Source organism: Anoplophora glabripennis, unplaced genomic scaffold, assembly GCF_000390285.2.
Source record: "Anoplophora glabripennis isolate ALB-LARVAE unplaced genomic scaffold, Agla_2.0 scaffold17, whole genome shotgun sequence".
NCBI classification, from domain to species: domain Eukaryota; kingdom Metazoa; phylum Arthropoda; class Insecta; order Coleoptera; family Cerambycidae; genus Anoplophora; species Anoplophora glabripennis.
The window spans coordinates 1,071,542-1,089,220 of record NW_019416231.1 but is presented as its reverse complement, the minus strand read 5'-3'; the positions used below and the strand labels follow the sequence as shown (position 1 = coordinate 1,089,220).

General features: G+C 39.5%; 2 protein-coding genes across 2 annotated transcripts in view; one reads left to right on the top strand and one right to left on the bottom strand.

Moving 5' to 3' along the window:
* Nucleotides 1–7,019, top strand: part of LOC108917903 (1-phosphatidylinositol 4,5-bisphosphate phosphodiesterase epsilon-1) — an 85,357-nt gene extending 78,338 nt beyond the window's left edge. Inside the window, exons 11-26 of the mRNA XM_018724717.1 lie at nt 316–513; nt 683–836; nt 909–1,046; nt 1,135–1,319; nt 1,370–1,486; nt 1,537–1,670; nt 1,727–1,944; nt 1,996–2,223; nt 2,514–2,738; nt 2,797–3,103; nt 3,162–3,328; nt 3,385–3,635; nt 3,694–3,967; nt 4,019–4,505; nt 4,586–4,857; nt 5,749–7,019. Of these exons, the coding sequence (XP_018580233.1) occupies nt 316–513; nt 683–836; nt 909–1,046; nt 1,135–1,319; nt 1,370–1,486; nt 1,537–1,670; nt 1,727–1,944; nt 1,996–2,223; nt 2,514–2,738; nt 2,797–3,103; nt 3,162–3,328; nt 3,385–3,635; nt 3,694–3,967; nt 4,019–4,505; nt 4,586–4,857; nt 5,749–6,585 (4,192 nt within the window). The 3' untranslated portion in view covers nt 6,586–7,019. The remainder of the gene's footprint in view (nt 1–315; nt 514–682; nt 837–908; nt 1,047–1,134; nt 1,320–1,369; nt 1,487–1,536; nt 1,671–1,726; nt 1,945–1,995; nt 2,224–2,513; nt 2,739–2,796; nt 3,104–3,161; nt 3,329–3,384; nt 3,636–3,693; nt 3,968–4,018; nt 4,506–4,585; nt 4,858–5,748) is intronic.
* Nucleotides 7,020–10,149: 3,130 nt separating this feature from the next.
* On the bottom strand, nt 10,150–17,630 carry LOC108917901 (DNA topoisomerase 2-binding protein 1). The gene is made up of 18 exons (XM_018724714.1): nt 17,372–17,630; nt 17,163–17,305; nt 16,864–17,107; nt 16,543–16,808; nt 16,191–16,492; nt 16,051–16,139; nt 15,703–15,996; nt 14,555–14,681; nt 14,211–14,468; nt 13,662–14,153; nt 12,745–13,086; nt 12,331–12,581; nt 12,136–12,270; nt 11,954–12,086; nt 11,829–11,893; nt 11,033–11,284; nt 10,754–10,977; nt 10,150–10,406 (listed from the first exon to the last, which is right to left on the bottom strand). Exons 1-18 carry the CDS (start codon nt 17,456–17,458, stop codon nt 10,202–10,204), a joined length of 3,909 nt encoding a protein of 1,302 aa, XP_018580230.1. The 5' UTR covers nt 17,459–17,630; the 3' UTR covers nt 10,150–10,201.
* Nucleotides 17,631–17,679: the final 49 nt, after the last annotated feature.

Genomic DNA, 17,679 nt, shown 5'->3' with positions numbered 1-17,679 from the left:
CCCTCTTCTTCAGATTTCCCAACTCGCTTTCCTTCACACGCTGCTTCACTTTCAAACTTTCCAGTTCCTTCTGCATATTAAACTTCTTCGTCGACAATTCCAACAGAGTCTTTATCCTGACTTCCTCCTCTTTATCTTGCTGGGCCAGTTTGGATAAATCCATTTTCGCTTAGAAATGACCTCTAGGCAAACGCCAAACTCAATACCGACACGATAATCGGCGCCGTTCTTTTGTTCTCACAGCCGTTACGACATAGAGGCGACAGTAGCAAACTTGATTGTTTGATGAAAATGTCCATTAATTTAATTTTTTAGATTTTTGGACCTGATGGCGGTGAAAGAGGTGCACCTGGGGGGTAGGGACCCCGAGAAGGAGTCCGAGCTGGCAACGGTGGCCAGGAGATACGGCCTCAACCATGAACCGGGGAACGAATGCGCGCTGACCATACTCTATGGCTACGGCTTAAGTGATAATAGGCTCCTGTACATAGTTTGTCCGCCTGTAATATGCCGGTAAGGAAAAAATAAGCTTTTACCTTTAATATTTACTAAAAGATATTCAATGTGTAACTGAGTGTATGGTTGCTATAGGATCCGGCTCGAAGGACCATATATTTATTTTATGACTGGAAGCTATATGATCCGGCTCGAAGGACCAAAAATGAATATTAAATGTTTTCAGAGTATGGTTCAGTGGATTATGCTGGCTTATCCGCGGTTTGTCAAGACAAAACGCTCTCTGTGATAGACGCCTACTATGGCTAAGGGAACAATACATGCAGTTGTACCATGAGGATGGGTACTGCTGTGGTCCACTTGCCGCTGATGCTATTCGAGTAAGTTTTAACACATTTTTTTAATGTTATAAGGAGTATTATGTTTAAAATTTAATAAAAATATAATTTTAGTCGTTTGGTGGGAGAGACTGGTCTTTAGCGGGGATGACTACATCTGGGACGCAGTCTGGTGAAACTTCTGGTGCTCTTAGGAGAGAAGTTTCAATGAAAATCAAGAAGAAACAGTTACTCAGTAACCAGACTTTCAAGGTACGATAAACAAATAGTAACGGGGCTTTTACCGTTATGATTTTTTTTTAATTGAAGTCGAAACTTCAAAATAATCTTTGCATTTCAGGATAGAAGCTTGCGTTCTCAGTTCGTGGAACCAACAACCATGTGCATGGAGAGTAGTTACTGGCGAAACCCGAACTACCATCGTCAGTCGACCCCCACAACTTTTTCGGACCACCAACACGACGTTGCTAGGCACCACAGTCTAGGACAGTTGGCTTACAATTCGTCTCAACCAAAGTTCGACAGGTTAGTTCGACTTTAGCACGTTAACGGTAAATAATGTCATTATTTTGCAGGGATAGGCATGGTTCGACAGAACACCTATGGCATGGCAGACACCCCCGGGTCGGCTCAATATTGTATGATACTCAACTAGATTTTGTAGATTTCGTCACACTTTTTCGTTCTTTTAGGTAAGTAAGGCACAATCGCTGACGTTATTTACTGATTCGCGTATTTCCAGTTTATTAATTCGGAAAGACCTGAGGGATTTGTTCGAACAATTAGCAATATCTTACAGAAGCATGGCTGTGAATTCGACTAAGTTAAATGGGGTCAAGTCTAAGGTTGACCAAATGAAAAGACCGCAAAAGTTTGGTAAGCGCTTCGAACCGCTCGATGTTCTTTCAAACTGTAACATTTTTAATCCCTAGGTTTACTCACGAGAAACAGTAGGGCAGAAATGGAGGGCTCTGTGGTGAATTCCCAGAAGAAAATTTTCGACGCCATAGCCGCAGCGAGTATATTTACCAACTGCGCTGGTATCGATACCAACAACTCCCAGGTCATCACTATATCCACGTTTACGAAGTTCCTAGAAACTAGGCAAATGGAAGTCTGGACCGAGGACCAAGTTAAAGCCTTGATTTATGTAAGTGGGACGCGGAGAAAAGAAGACGAAATAAAGTTTTCCCGTTTTTAGAGACACGAACCAGACGCATCGCTCCGTGCCCAGAACTGCCTGTCCTTCGAGGGTTTCGCCAGGTATCTGATGGACAAGGACAACTTCGCCTTTGTACCCGAGAGACAAGCTCCTAACGAGAGCGAGATGGCTCGCCCGATGTCCACATATTACATCGCGTCCTCTCACAACACCTATCTGACCGGCCACCAGCTTAAGGGAGAATCGTCTGTGGAATTATATAGTCAGGCATGTATTTTTTCACCAATTTTGGATATTATATGCTCAGGACAGTGGATTAATACCTACTGAACTGTCATAACATCAGGTGTTCCCCGAGGTTCGGACTTAGGTCCACTCTTGTTTGATTTGTTTATAAATGACATCAACCCGAATGTTAACAGAATCAAAAACGTCGACGGATGTATGGCTTTATTATTCGCAGCACTAAACAGTTCTCGGTCAACCGTATAAACTGTAGATTGGAATCCAGGCTACGATATTTATAAAAAATAGGTTAGATACGACTTTTATTGCAGGTTTTACTGACAGGCTGCAGATGCGTAGAGCTGGACTGCTGGGACGGGGACGACGGCTACCCCATGATCTACCACGGCCATACCTTCACCACGAAGATACCGTTCAGCGCTGTGGTCGAGACCATCGACAGAAACGCCTTTGTGACTTCCCCATATCCCGTGATTCTGTCGATTGAAAACCACTGCTCTCTGCAACAGCAAACAAGAATGGCCCACATATTTCAAGTAACTGACCCCCTTTTTGCTTACCGCACTCTCTTAACGAACTCTCTGTTTCCTCCAGAGGATATTTGGCGAGAAACTAGTGACAAGCTTCCTGTTCGAGGCCGACTATAGTGATGAACCGACGTTGCCTTCACCGGAACAATTAAGGAATAGGATTTTAATAAAAAATAAGAAATTGATAATGGAAGTGCCTGCCCCGTTAAGTTTTGCCATTATGACCACGCCGGTCCGGCCCGGAGGCGGCGTGAGACATTCCGTCCCCGGAAGGACCAGCTCTATCATCAGCAACACCAGCAGCAGCTCGTTCAACGATGACTTCAGCGATGATGACTACGACGACGACGACGATGAGGACAATATTGACGGTAAGTGAAGCATAACCGAAACAGCACCAAAATATTGTTTAATTATAAGTTATTTTAGAGAAAGCGATTCACGGCATCGCTATAAACGACTCGCCCAGGCCGTACGGTGTGCCGCACGCCGTGTCGAAGACCAGCTCGCAGAAACGGCCCGCACCCGACGACAAGCTGAAGAAGAAGAGCAGTCAGATTTCGAAGGAATTGTCGGATATGGTGGTGTACGTTCAGGTAAGTTTTCCGGGTTCGTAAAATCGTGAATGTTACTTACAGAAATTTTCTTCCAGGCGATAAAGTTCCGTGGGTTAAACACGATCTCGCCTAGCAGCTCGGTGAAGCAACGCCAAAAAGCGATCACTTGTTCAGTAAGCTCGAGTGCGACGTCTGGCATCAGCTCTTCCTCGAATATTAGTTCGGGAACCACCAGCGAACCAGAGCCCACTATATTCGAATCTGAGGTGCAGAAAAGACCAAACGTGTCGCTGCCTTGCTACCAATGTTCTTCCATAAACGAAAACACGGCAAAGAAGTTATGCAGGTTCGTAAAATTTCGCCACTACGTATACACGAATAAGTTCAACTTTCTTTTTTTGCAGAAAACAGCCCTTGGCGTTGGTGGCACACACACAGACTCAACTGATGCGCACTTACCCGGCAGGCATGAGGATAGACTCGTCCAACTTCAATCCGGTCATATTTTGGTCCTTCGGGATCCAAATGTCTGCACTGAACTACCAAACGGAGGACACCCCCATGCAGCTGAACAACGCTCTTTTTGAAACAAACGGCAAGTGCGGGTTCGTTAGTAAACCGAACGTTATGTGGGACAGATCACACGTCATGTACCGGCGGTTTAACCCTTGGGACAAGGTGCGATATTCAATAAAAATTACTAATTAGTGGTAAAAATTATATTTTCAGGAATTCGACGGCATACATTCGTCCCAAATTGTGATCAACATAGTCTCTGGGCAATACGTAGGCCAAGGCAACGTCAACTTAAGCACGTACGTTGAAGTCGAGATCATCGGAATCCAAGTGGACTGCAACAAGCAAAAAACTAAAATCATACACAAGAACTCTCTGAACCCGATATGGAATGACACCTTCCATTTCCGGGTAATGTTCCAGGATTTAAGTTTTCTACGATTTACCGTCATCGACGCAACCAGCAGTCACCTGTTAGCACAGAGGATCATACCGTTGAAATGCCTCAGGCCGGGTTATAGACATTTGAGGTTGCGGTCAACGCAAAACAAGCCGTTGAATATGTCCACGCTTTTCCTTTACTCTCGAGTCGAGGAAGAAAGTTTGGAGAACACAGAAACCAGTGACGGAATCGTTGAAAGACCGCCACCCGCTGAAACTGAAGTTCCCGACTCCGCGGGCACGGACAGCACGTTTTTGGGTAAGTTAATTTGTTACAACCACGAATTATTTCAACAAAACAGTATCGTCAGTTTTGTTATCATTCCGTTTGCATTGCAGGTATTTCCGGCACACCTCTTTGCGTGAAACGTCGCATGTTCTTCCTAATGGTGTACGGAGTAGTCTCCGAGGAACCTTACACTATTCTAAAGATTACCCAAGAGAGTTCAACTCAGGACGTTCTTTTGTTGTGCCTCCAGAAGGCAAGCATAACTCCCACCAAAGTGAACGATTATATTTTGGTCGAGGAAGTGGCTAGGGGATGGGAAAAGAAAGACCACAGTTTACCCGCCACGCAACGTATCTTGGATCTGCACGAAAGGCCTTTGCAGGTAAGGAAATGTATAGACGGGATATTCTATTTCAAATTGCTTGATTTCGCAAAAATAAAAAAAATTCCTACTAGTTTTGTAAAAAATTTATGTAAATAGACTCACTTTTAAGTAAAAATGGTGTTATTTCTCATAGCATGTGACAAACAACTACTCTGACGACGAATTACCAACCAGACCAAATTATACTCACAATAGGGTCTATTCTGTAAGCGCCTGGGTTAAATTTGACGGATGGTTAAAATTCTGGATTTTAACGTTTTCCTCTGTTCTATAAACTATAAAGTTCTTTTTAACGAACTAGTTAACAGTTAAAATTTTAGCGTGTTCTTTAAAGCGATCGTGGTTATTCGGAATTACGGAAATTAGTAGTAGTTCAAACGCGCTCAAACAATTTCACGAAGAGGAAGAAGACAAAGTATTGATATTTTGATATTTAACCTTACTTTTTAAAAATAGATCGTTTACCTTACTTACTAGCACGGCAAATATGCTGTGCTACCAGTTTACTACTTTTGTAGAATTGTAAAATAATGGTTAAAATTTAATCCAAAATATGTCATGCACCATTTCACTGGCTCTGTTTAACAACTGTTAAAAATAACTATATATTCCATACAGAATACATACCCAAAAATAACCGGCGTCAAAATTTTAACTTTCTCCTTACAGAATAAACCCTAATATCTAGCAAACAGGATAATTCGTCAACCGAATCCATCAGACCAGTTTTGAATTTATTAACCCTTCAGTATACCATAAATGTGGCATATTGATGCTTGAAACTGGTTACTTTTATTTGCATTATACATTTTTCACAAACTTGATCTCTTGATTTTTGAAGATATCAAGCTGGGAAAAAGCAAAATTTACTTATTTCTTACCTTTCAGGCCCAATCTCAGTGGAAGGGTGAAGGCCGCTTCATTCTGAAAAGGATGGGCGATGACCCGAGCAGCAGAGCCTGGCTATCATCGATCAGAAGCGTCGCCAACAGAGAAAGAGAAGTACGCAAGTCCGACGGCGCCCCCAGCAACGCCTGGGAAGAAAACGACACGTTTCTGGTGTGCATCTACAACGTTTCTCCGGAAATACCCTACGCCATCCTCAAGGTGCCCCTGAACGCCTGCGCGCAAGACGTACTGGCGCAAGCTCTAGTCAAAGCCAGACGGCTCGAGGATCCCATGAACTTCGTCATAGTAGAGGAATTGGAATGGGGCGGAACTAGTCACAATATCCAACAGCGAGCGTTGGCGGATTACGAGAACGTTTACAGCGCTCAGTCTCACTGGCAAACCATCGGCCGGTTCATTATGCAGGAGAGAGCAAATGCCACGCCGACGTCCCTGAGGAAAAACAGAATAACGTCGACCTTACGCTTGGCTACGCTGGACAGGATAAGTCGTGGCTTGAACGTGGCGCGTAACGTAGCCACGAACAGCATCAAAATGCCCGTGCAGGTAGCGCTCAGCGACCCTACGGCCTCCTCCAAATGGAAGAGCAAAACCGGGGAGGACTCTAAGAACAAATCGGTGTCTCGAGGCAAGGGCAACTCGGAAAAAGACACGGCGGCGACTACTTCGCTGGGTAAAAAGTCGGAGGTGACGCGAGAAGTCCACTCGGAAGGCGAAACCTTGAGCGACGAAGAAACCAAAGAGTCCGATATCATGTCGACGGTGTCCCGGCTGAAGAAAGTATCACTAAGGAAATTCAAGGAGTGGAAGTCGTGACTTCTGGAATAAAACTGACTTAGTGGAATTCAAAATCTTTTTGTTAGGTACCGTGGTTTTTATAGATACGTGACTGTATGGCCTCGAGGGGCAGGCGTGTTCACCGAAGGGATTTAAAAATCGTGTGCAATATAAATTTCTCTGATACATTAAATTGCGTCGCATAACCAGGAAGGGATGTTTTAGGCTAGACGTAGCAATATAGAGTTAAAGTTTCATATTCTACATAATCTATTTTGCTACTATTGTTCTTAGTAACCGTTTAGTTTTCTTGAGATCCGGCACGAGTCACTTTGAAATTCATTTCGGTGTTTCTTTGTAAGATGTCATAGCGTATTATTTTGATCGAACCACTAAAATCGTTTGGCAAAAGATTTATATACAGGGTGGCCAAATGAAAACGAAACAGGAACTGCGTCAAGATTGTAGAAAAAGGCTCGGACCCGTCGATTTTAGATTAAAGGGGGACATTAAAGTCTGTTGTAAAGAGAATCGTAAGAGCTTGCGAAAGAAATATTACTCAACACCCAATGCCATTTAAATATTTTGGGGCGACGCCTACCCTTGCTTGGGGGTGAAAGTGGCGGAGTCAAAAATACCAGCAAAGAATGTCCCCCTTTAATCTAAAATCGACGTGTCCGAGCGTTTTTCTACAATCTTGACGCAGTTCCTGAAAATGGCTCTGTTTCGTTTTCATTTGGCCACCCTGTATGTAAAACAGTTTAAGTAGCAAGGGCGAGGTTTAAAAAAAAACCGTCGACGTTTAGTTGAATTTTGATGTATAAAATTACAAAGTGCAAATACTTGTAAAATAAAATCCTCTACAAAATATCTAGAAAATATTGCACAAACGGAGTATCACTCCTAGGAAGTAAATTGTGTTTGTCTAGGATTTTGTACTTTTTATAATGACAACAATAAACGCTTCTTATGACTTTTCGTTCTCGCACACCCCGCCCAGACGCTCGGGTGTTTGGACGTTCGTCTTTATAGCTTTAAAAACCCCAGGATTGCATATCTGTGTTTGCCTTCCCTATTTATTTTCGTTACGTTTAAAATACGTTGATTATTTATTAACTTAATCCAAATAATTTTATCGTTGTTGAGATCTTAGTGACATAATAATAGATAATTATATTATAAATCAAATACTACCTAATAACTTATTGAAACCTGTAATTATATGAATATAGTAAGGGCATATACTGTCTCCTATCACATATACCATATCTACGATTTCTTTTTGTACGATATGTTCCGTTTTCGTTTTTAACATATCCCGCATAAAAATCAAATCTACAGTATTTACAAATATTTGAATGAATATCGTTCTTGTACATTAACATATTGATGTTATTTATAAAATATAATATAAATAATATACGAAGGAAAATATATACCTAAACTGTTACTTTGCAGTACAAATTTAAAATGATTGTTTTTACGTAACATTGTTATATTTAACGATTTATAAAATATATTGCGTTAAAAATTGACCTTGTTTATTTCCCTCTCAACCGTCCCATATTCCCTCAATAAAAATCATAATTTCACATTTACCTGAAAGTACTTGCATGAGAAGAAATTCAAGATTACAGAAAAACAACTTTATCATTTTTTAAGCTTGCGTGCAATTATTTGCGCCATTTTAGTTTTCATTAAACTTTTTCAGTTTCCACAAAGTTAACTTGTGTTGTGTGATTATATTTATAGTAGTGTATGTGATTTTCTAAAAATTCAACAGACGCACAGTGGGCGAAAACGCTCTAAATTCCATGCGAGGTAGTAAAAGTTATCCAAATTGGGATATATTTTTTAAATACTCATAATTATGTCCACTTTTTTGTCACAGAAAATTGCGATATTTTCAAAGGTAATTATATACTATAGCGTCACCCTTTCAAATATTCACAAAATTCGTCCCTATTTTCGATGGTACTGAACACGAATCTGAAGTTATTTTTGTGCGGTCGAACCCAGTTTTCCAGAAAAAAAATTATTTTTCAAAATTCTAACCTGGATGTTTCACAAAACACTAAGCAGAACCCTGTATATTTTATGTAGCTTTCAGAGCATCTGTAATCTGTAATAAAAAATCAACATTGTTTAAGAAACACATTTTCCCATATTTGAACTACAAAAATATGTATTTAATAAATAAATTATAGCATAGTAACTTTATGTGGGATGAACAGAAATAAATGAATGGGGGAACTCTTCTCCTTCTTCTTTAGTTAATGGCCACCTTTGGGTACTTGGCCAACGCAGTTATTTTTCCCAACAAGCGGGTAGAGAATGCCTTTCAGCGTCTGGAATTTTTCCGTCTACCCTCTTCTTACACCACAAATTATTTTCATTCACAATTCACATTTTCATTTCTTATCGGCTAACTATGGGGGAACTCAAATGTTGTCATCCATAGAAAACTTAATATTAACAACTAATTTTCTATGGTTGTCATCACAAAACTGAAAACACGAACACTGGCTAAATACCCTCTGGGTGAAGGCCAAAAAAAGAAGAAGAAGAAGTCATTACGAATTCAAATGGCGAATTCAAATTACAAAATTTTTATTTATTAAATACATATTTTTTACTTGAAATTTGTGAAAACGTGTTTTGTAAATAATGTTAATTGTTCATAACAGATGTTCTGAAAGCTACGTAAAATATACAGAGTTCTGCGTAGTGTTATGACCAGATTAGAATTTTGAAAAAAAATTTTCTCGAAAACCGAGTTCGACTGCACAAAAATAACTTCAGATTCCTGTTCAACACCATCGAAAATAGGGGGGTAGACAGAATTTTGTGAAGATTTGGGAGGGTGACGCTATAGTAAATAATTATCCAAAATATGAAAAATATTTAGCAAATATAAAAAATGTAAGGTATAAATTTTAAAACCAGTTAATTCAACCACAAATTTTCGAAACCATAAACCTGTTGGTTTAGGAATTGTGGGTCTGGATTTTGTGGGAATGTGGGTTTAGTTTAATGAATTTAGGTTCTATTAGGTTAGGTTTTCAGAGTTATAGTTTCAAAAATTGGTGGTAGATGGGTTTACAAATAACAACCTGTTAAAATTTATACCTTATTTTTTTTATATTCGCTAATGTTGTTCATATTTTGTGGTATCAAGTGTGAGAAACATTTCTGATTGTAATTTCTACAAAAAAAAAATATCTATATATATACTCTTACTTATAACTAGTGTTTATAAATATATTATATAATCAGTAAAAGATATTGGAAAATATTTTAGGCGGGGGGGTTCCTCAAAAAAAAAATCGAAATGTTGGGTGGGTTCTGCAAGTCGTAAATGTTTGGAGACCACTGACCTAAACCATACTAGTATCCGAGGTCACTGACATTGACATTCACAAACTAAACAGTTTGCTTTAAAAAAATAACTTTCTATTAAAAACTTGAAATTTTAACAATTCGTTCTATCCTCCGGAACTGTTAAACGGGCTTTAGTTTAAAAATTAAAACATCTTCGTCGCTGAAGGAATTGCAAAAAAAACACCGTTTTAAAAGATAACAAATTTATTTCTTTATGGCTTATAAAATTAAACATAAATGTAGAATAAATATGGCATCAGTACATAAAAATAGACTAACTCCTAGAATAATACTTCGCGAAGTACGGGAGGATACACTCCCTAACGTCTCTGTTTGGCTGATGCAAGTAGTCACTTATATACACGGTGTTTAACAAATAGATACCTTGCTGAGCCAGTGGGATGTAATCGGTGTAGTCGCGGACGCTTCTTTGCTCGAGAAAGCAGTGCGTCGCGTGTACGGTCTCCTCAAACGGAGGGCTAAAAGAACCAAACGTAATTAAAAAAAAGTACAGTTGTTACAAGAATATAGAGCAAATATCATAATTCAGAATGCAGTTTAATAATTTAGAATGCTTGAGCCTACAGAATGACCTGATCTTAATGCCACTGAATTTTTAAATTATTTAATGATAAAAATAAATCAAAGCTGTATGAATGTATGAAAAAAACAATTGAATTTTAAAATAGTTGGCCAAGTGCATCAAAAGTTAAAAGGTTAAGTCTGCAGACTAACCTGACCTTAATAACATTGAATTTTTGAAGTTACTTCAAAGAAATAGAAAATCTAGCCTACCGACGGATAATAAAAATATAAAAAGTCCTACCTGACGTCGATAACAAGTCCGCCGCCCGCCTCGATAACACGAATGATGGAATCCTTCTTCTGGGCGACGACGATAGCCCTCATGTCGTTGAAGGCGCCGTAACCCCTCCTCGACACCTCTTTCCGCCACCAGTGCATGTATTTCATGCGCAGCTCGGTGTCCTTTTCGAACTTGACTACCAACTTACCCGCGGACTTTGGGTTGCCGAACTCGAACTCTTCCTCCTAAAAAAAAAACCCGGATATCGATACGTGAAGTCCGTATTTTAATTAAACGTACGTCTAAGAAATGCCCAGCCTCCAGGGACTTCTCTAAGTAAGAAGTGTGAAGGATCCACTTTCCCGCGGCCATGCAAGAAAGGATCTTCTCGTTCCTGGCCGGTTTGGGGCAGAGAAGGTGGCTGCCGGTAGGATCGTAGTTTGATAAATCGGACACCGTCGCTCCGAGGCTCTCCAGTTCCTCCACCATCTTCGATCGATCGCTCTCTCCTACTCCCGTCAGGATGAAAATTTTCATCGGTTTCGGCGCTACCTACGCGAAAATTAAAAAAATAAGCATATTAACTTTCGATTTTTTGGTCCTTCGAACCGGATATTATAAATAACAGAGGATTTTTTAGTGTTTCTACAAGTATACGCATAAAAAGCGTTATTTTAACGACATAAACATATTAAGTCGTCATCCGAGCTAGGTCTAACAAATTAATAAATTTATTTTCGTAACGTGTGCTGCGCTGTGATGGAGCAGCGATAAAATGTCGTGTTTGTGGAATGATTTGTTGCGTTGGAATTGCTAGTGCTCTAAAAGACCTATTGAAGTGAAAAGTGTACGAAAGATAGATTGTTACAGCTGCCGTACTGGGTATTTTTATTACATAAACTAATTTTTATGTTCAGTGTGTTCTCAGTTTTTAGTGATGATTATAAATATAACAATTCGTAATGTTCAAAGTAAGGACTAACCTCTTTAGAAAAATCCCATTCAATAGCAAAAGCCTGTCGACGGACAAAGCGAAAAAATTAGTCTTTTCGATGCAAAAAAATTGAGTTTCGCGTGGTAAAAAAAAACAACTAACCTCTTGCTCCTGAAAATCCCATCCAACTGTACATGCTTGAGAGTCCTTATACTCCTTGTTGCCCTCTGAAAATTAAAGAAAATTTAAAGTTCATTGGATTTTACGCGTAAACGACAAATATCCACCTGGGATTGGTATCGTGGATTGAAAATTTCTGCTCTGCCTCCTGCCGCCACCGCTAGCGCTCAGCATTTCTTCCATCTGCTGGAGCCGGCTATGGATCAGTTTGTACTGCGGGCTGTCTTCTCCAGCTGGTAACTGAAACAAATTATGAGCGACGTTGATAAAAAATTATTTCCGCACTCACTTCCTTGGGTTCCTCGACGTCCATCTCCTCAGCATCGTTTCCGTGTTCGTCCTGCTCCAAATTCGATTCCGCCGGAGGATATTCTCCTCTCGTGAGTATCTTGTTCCACAGCTTCCTCTTGATGTCCGAAAGCGGCTAAAAAACGACACGAGATTTACTTAAATGCTCCCCTAAAAATGTAAATGTCGAACTCACAGTGCTCAACCGTCTTTGCGGCGGCATATCGCAGTCCGGGAACTGTTTCAGCCAAAGTTCGCAGTGTTTCCTCAACTGCGGAGAGGGATTGTCGACCATGCAAGCCTCCAGGGGTGTCTCGGGCGTTTTTATGCCCATCCACGGGAACCGTTGCGGGCTCTCCCTCGACGGCGTCAACTCCGAGTTGCTCTCGCGGTACTGCTTCACTATTTTGTTCACCGGGGTGGCCTGAGAGAAGACGTTCCCCAAATCTGAAATAAGGATTGGTTTGTCCTTGAAAAGAACGGCTGTGAAAGGAACATCAGTATCTGCCAGTGTTTTCGATTGTTATCTTCGGATTAGGACCATTTAATTATACCAATAAATACAGGAAAACATACTTAAACGTACAATGCGGCGAAAATAGTGACATACCTGGACTGCCGTTAAAATCGATCTGTCTCCGAAGTATTTGGTTCAGAGGCGTCAAAACTCTAGAAGTTTTACTGGAACTCGGACGAACTTTACCCGTCGTCGCAGATACTTCCGGAGTAACGTTACTCTGCATGGAGATGTTGGTAGGAGTGTTAAATTTCGCTAAACAGGACAAATTTGACATGCTCTGTTGAGCGTTTTCCGCATCCACAGACGGTGTTGCCTGAATTGTTTCCTGGTCGTTTTGGCGACGACTCGACAGCGGAGTGTTACTTGCGCTCGGTTTTGGGTTGGGGGTCTTTGCCTCAGTTTTTCTCATTATTGATGTGTTCTTCGACGGTACTGAAATTTAACCAAACTTTTTTCTATGAAACGTAACAAATTTTCAAATCAGTCCATCGACTTTCATGAACAACTATATCGGCCGTTTCAAAAGCTGTGAAATTGGAACGGCATGTTAGATTTATCTCCTTGAGGCTGCTATTTCTGATTATCGAGATACAAGCTGTTAAAATTGGTCAAAGAGCCAATTTCGAAAATCATTTCAAAGTTTCCAAAGGACAAAAGAAATGTTTGGAGGAGAGAGTGTAATCAGTGAAATCAAAAACAAATATTAGTCTGCTTTGTGTTAAGATAGTACCTTCATTTGCTGTTCGTGTTAAAATTAGTTATTTCTTAATCGTCGCCCCCATGCATTTTCTGTTGATTGCCGTAGATTTAATAATAACCGAGTTATCACTCGCTAAAGATGATTGTTTATTTTTCGGGAAGTAAAATCGAACCTTTTACAGTAAAATAATGGCGAAGGAAATAATTTTTCTAAGAAAATTAATATAACCTTTTTTAATAACTTTCCTTGTGTCACAAGGTTTAATATAAACTTGTAAATGTATCCACGTCAAAATAAAAATACTTACCGACGCCTCCCACCAGATAATCCGACTCGGGAACGCGACTGCCCGTCCTGGCGCACTCCAACAGCCAGTCCTTGGTCACGGCCGGCAGCTTCCACTTCACCGCCCCCTGGTACTTTTTCCCGCTATCCTTGTCGCATATGAGATGCGTCGACGCCACGACCCCCTTAACTTCCGAAGTGACCCTCGAAAACGATTCCTGATGGTGCCCGCCCAACATCGGTATGAGACGCTTGAGGAAGTCCCGCTCGTAACTACCGTAGCCGCTGATGGCGATCACGCAGTTCTCGAGCGGTCTCGTGTCCGGCAGATCGAACGGCCGATGGTAGTAACAAATATTGGACAGTAAATGTTCTTGAGATGCGCATTCGGTTATGAATAGCTCGTTGACGACTTCCCTGGCGGTGTGTCGGATTTCGCTGCTGTTGAAGGTCGGCACTACGATGAAATCTGGGATGCCTTTGTAGCCCTTCGGTACTAGAGTACCACAAAAAGCTGCAACGAATTTTTTTGTAAACAGACAATTTAGATATTTAACGTTGTTTTAAGGACCTTCTATCAGCTCCTTGATGTGCTCAAGTTGATCCTCCACAAAACCAAGGACGAGAAATTTCAGTCCCTCGAAGAATATTTGGCTTTTAGACTCCGTCTGTTCGTCCTGGGGCGACATTGTGGTAGTTTCCTGCGTTGAAGTTTCCGAGGGTCTAAACTGAGGCATCGCACTTGGCGGCTCTTGTACCTTATTGGAAAAATCAGGGAAGTTGTCGGCGTTCTTCAACAACCTCACCAGGGTATCATCGTCTTCTTCAACTGGGGTGGAAAAAGTTATTATTCGGAAATGATAGCGGCAATCAGTTTGACATTTCAAATGTTTGATATTAAAATTTACAGCGTACCTGCAGTGGACTTCAGATACTGCTGAATGATGTTTTGTTCAGCATTATCGACGTTTCGCAAACTGTTTTCTAGTTTTTCTTCATCCACTTCTATTATAGTCTTGTTAGTCCGCAATAGATTTAAACCCTACGAAAAATAAGAAAGAAATTCCCATGGGTATCAAAATACAGGTCAAAGGACATTTGAACTACTCTATCAGATTTTTAACATTCCGTTAAAATGGTTCTATATATCAGAACGCAGGGTATGTTAAAGACTAAAAAGTTACTATGGGTTTAAAACTTAACAGCAAAATATAAATTGTTCCTAAAATTTAAGAAATAAACGAGCGTCTGCATATTTAACTCGTCTTGCATTGGCAAATAAATATTTTTCCCACAAATTCATTTTACAGGAAATAAAATACATATCTAACCCTTAAAGTACATCCAATACACATAATATTTGTCATACATTGATTAAAGTGAGGATTTATTCACAAATTTCAATATTACAGGCAGTAACTAAAATTGGGACATTTGAACTACTCCATTGGATTTTCTAAAATCTGTCATTATATGGTGCCCTTAACTTTTGATATACAGAATATCAACTCATAAATAATATTTAAGGTTTCTATTAACGATAAACTAATTTTAAGGCGGGATACACAATTAAATTATTAGTCGGCAAATATCAACAATATCGCCCTTAAAGTCCAAGGTTGATATAAGAATAACTTTTCAAATGTTATTTCCAGCCAAAAAAATTATTTGTTCTCTGATTTGAGGGAATTTTGATGGGAAATAATGACAAAGGATCAACAAAAGCACTTGTATCATACAAAGTTGTTCAACGTTCTACCTCTAGCTCGTTTGCTTTCGTATTAAAAAATAATAATAATAACTGAAGTACATTTTCTTATAAACTCAATGCAATTCTTAGAAAAAAAAAATTTGGAAAGTTTTTCATAAAATTTATTACCATAATCACATTTTTTTTAAGTTTCCTCATGAAACAAACAAACATCACTATTTAAAGTTGGTTTAGAGTTCCAAACGACATAGAATCATACGTCATTTGCATGTATTTCAGTCAGTCACCGTCAAACCATAAATGAAAATTATAAAATTCCCCGACATCTATTTTTATGCAGTGCTGTACTTACCTTTCTGCTTAGCGGAGAGCTGAATTCGCTTTTGTCGACGTCAGACGTACTCAAAAGGTATTTCTCTTCATTAACCGGCTCCTCGGACTCAATACTATCCAACAGCCATTGAACAGAAACTAGCAAGCACGGACTACCTTTGCCCTTTATAACCTTCACTTCATGATAATTTGGATCGCCGACAATAACGTGAGTGACGCGGTCTGAAAATTGATCGTACCGTGTTGCGCCGCTCAAATTTAATATTTTACACAATTTTTCTGTGTGTTCTGGCCCGAAACCAGTTATATAAATCTAAAAATAATTAAAAAAAATTACGGGACTGTGTGGTGCAATAAAATCACTTACCGAGTAGCCATCCAAGTAGTGCCCAGCCTTCTTAGCTTTTTTTATATCCAACTTATCGACAATCTGACCGTAATCTTCTCTCAAGTCTCCTACAGTTCAAATTTCAGTAAGAAATAGTTTGTTTAATTAGGAAATCTTACCTTTACGTTTACTCGGCCCAACTTTGATACCGGGGCTTGAGAAGCATTTCGATGAATTTGCATTAATCGTTGCATCTACGGTTTTGTCGCAAACGTTAACCATGGAAATAGCACTCAACACGGAGAAATTGGGGTTAAGTAGGTTATCGCTTTTATTAGGAGTTGACGTCGCTTTCTTAATTTGAAAATCGGTGTGTGAGAGGGCGTAGCCTTTCTTTATACTCTCCGTTAGCCACGACACATCGACGCACCTGATATTCGGTCGCGTCCTTGCTGCTTTATATTTCTCGCTCACAGACACGCTTAAAAAATAGACAAGTTATGTTTTGTAAGGAGGTGTAATCGAACTTACTCTAATCCTGCACAGAGCAAAACGTCAGCTTCAGTCAGCTTTAACCTTGCTGAATATTTTCCACCATATTTATTGACTAATTTCTCTATTTCTTTCCGTTTAACATCCGTTAAGCCGGTACTCGAAATATTTAGGTTCTGAAAAGGCAGGCACTTATGTTCTTCAAATTCCTCATCGTTAGCGTGGATGTTTGATGATTGACTGGCTTCCCAAACGGCTTCTATCCATGAGGAACACATTAACTTAACTCCTATCTCTGCCGCTGCCTAAAATAAATTAAATCATCATTTATTTACAACTTAACGAGTTGACCAAACTTACTAAATATTTCTCTGACTTGGGACTGTCAGTGACAAGATGTGTTACTTTTTCGACTAATGTATCAATGTAGCACCCGCCCATAAGCTGTACCTTTTCTTTTATTTCCATCTTTTTAATTTTCGATAAGTTTGAACAAGTAACTATGCATTTGTACATAGCCACGTTATAAATGGGCCAAGGGAAGTTTGGGATTGGTTTGCCTTCCACCAAGCAAATGCTCGTAGCCCAAGGTCCTAATATCCTGCTACAAATGATTTTAACTTTTTGATAATGTGGCGGAAGCTATAGATTCAACTTACACGCATTTTGTTTCTTTCAAGTTCTCAAACACTTGGCCCTTGAAGTCTTCAAAGATTATAAAGTCTGTTTTGTTTATGGTAATGGAATCAAAATCACTTTCTTTGACCCAACTTACATCAGTCTTTATGTTTTGTTTGCAAGTCTAAAAATGAAAAGTTAAAGTAAAATAAGTTACAAACTTTGGAAGGTTTAAACAATAACTTCTTACCTCATAAGCCTGTTTCATGATCTCAGAGACTTCTTGTTCATTACAATATTTCTCCGGTAAAACAAAAATTAATCGAATATTTTCCATAATGTTATCATTAAAACCAATTATTTTTAAATATAAAACACCAACTAAGTAAGTAATGTATGTGTCCCTATTCTAATCTATATTGTTATCACAATTCAAGTAAAAAATTAATGCAAAAATCAAAATTTCTGGCTACATGAGGAAGAACTAACTAAAGATTCATAGTGTAAAAACGTTACGTGCCATTTTCATTTCAAGTGTCAGGAAACAGGTAAACAACA

What these genes read in the sequence shown, in the direction of transcription:
- LOC108917901 (XM_018724714.1), bottom strand. Translation starts at nt 17,458, where the DNA reads ATGGAAAATATTCGATTAATTTTTGTTTTACCGGAGAAATATTGTAAT. An exon ending in TTATCTGGTGGGAGGCGTCG is followed by an intron (nt 13,087 to 13,661) that starts GTAAGTATTTTT and finishes GTTAAATTTCAG; the next exon opens with TACCGTCGAAGAACACATCA. An exon ending in GGACTTGTTATCGACGTCAG is followed by an intron (nt 10,407 to 10,753) that starts GTAGGACTTTTT and finishes TGGTTCTTTTAG; the next exon opens with CCCTCCGTTTGAGGAGACCG.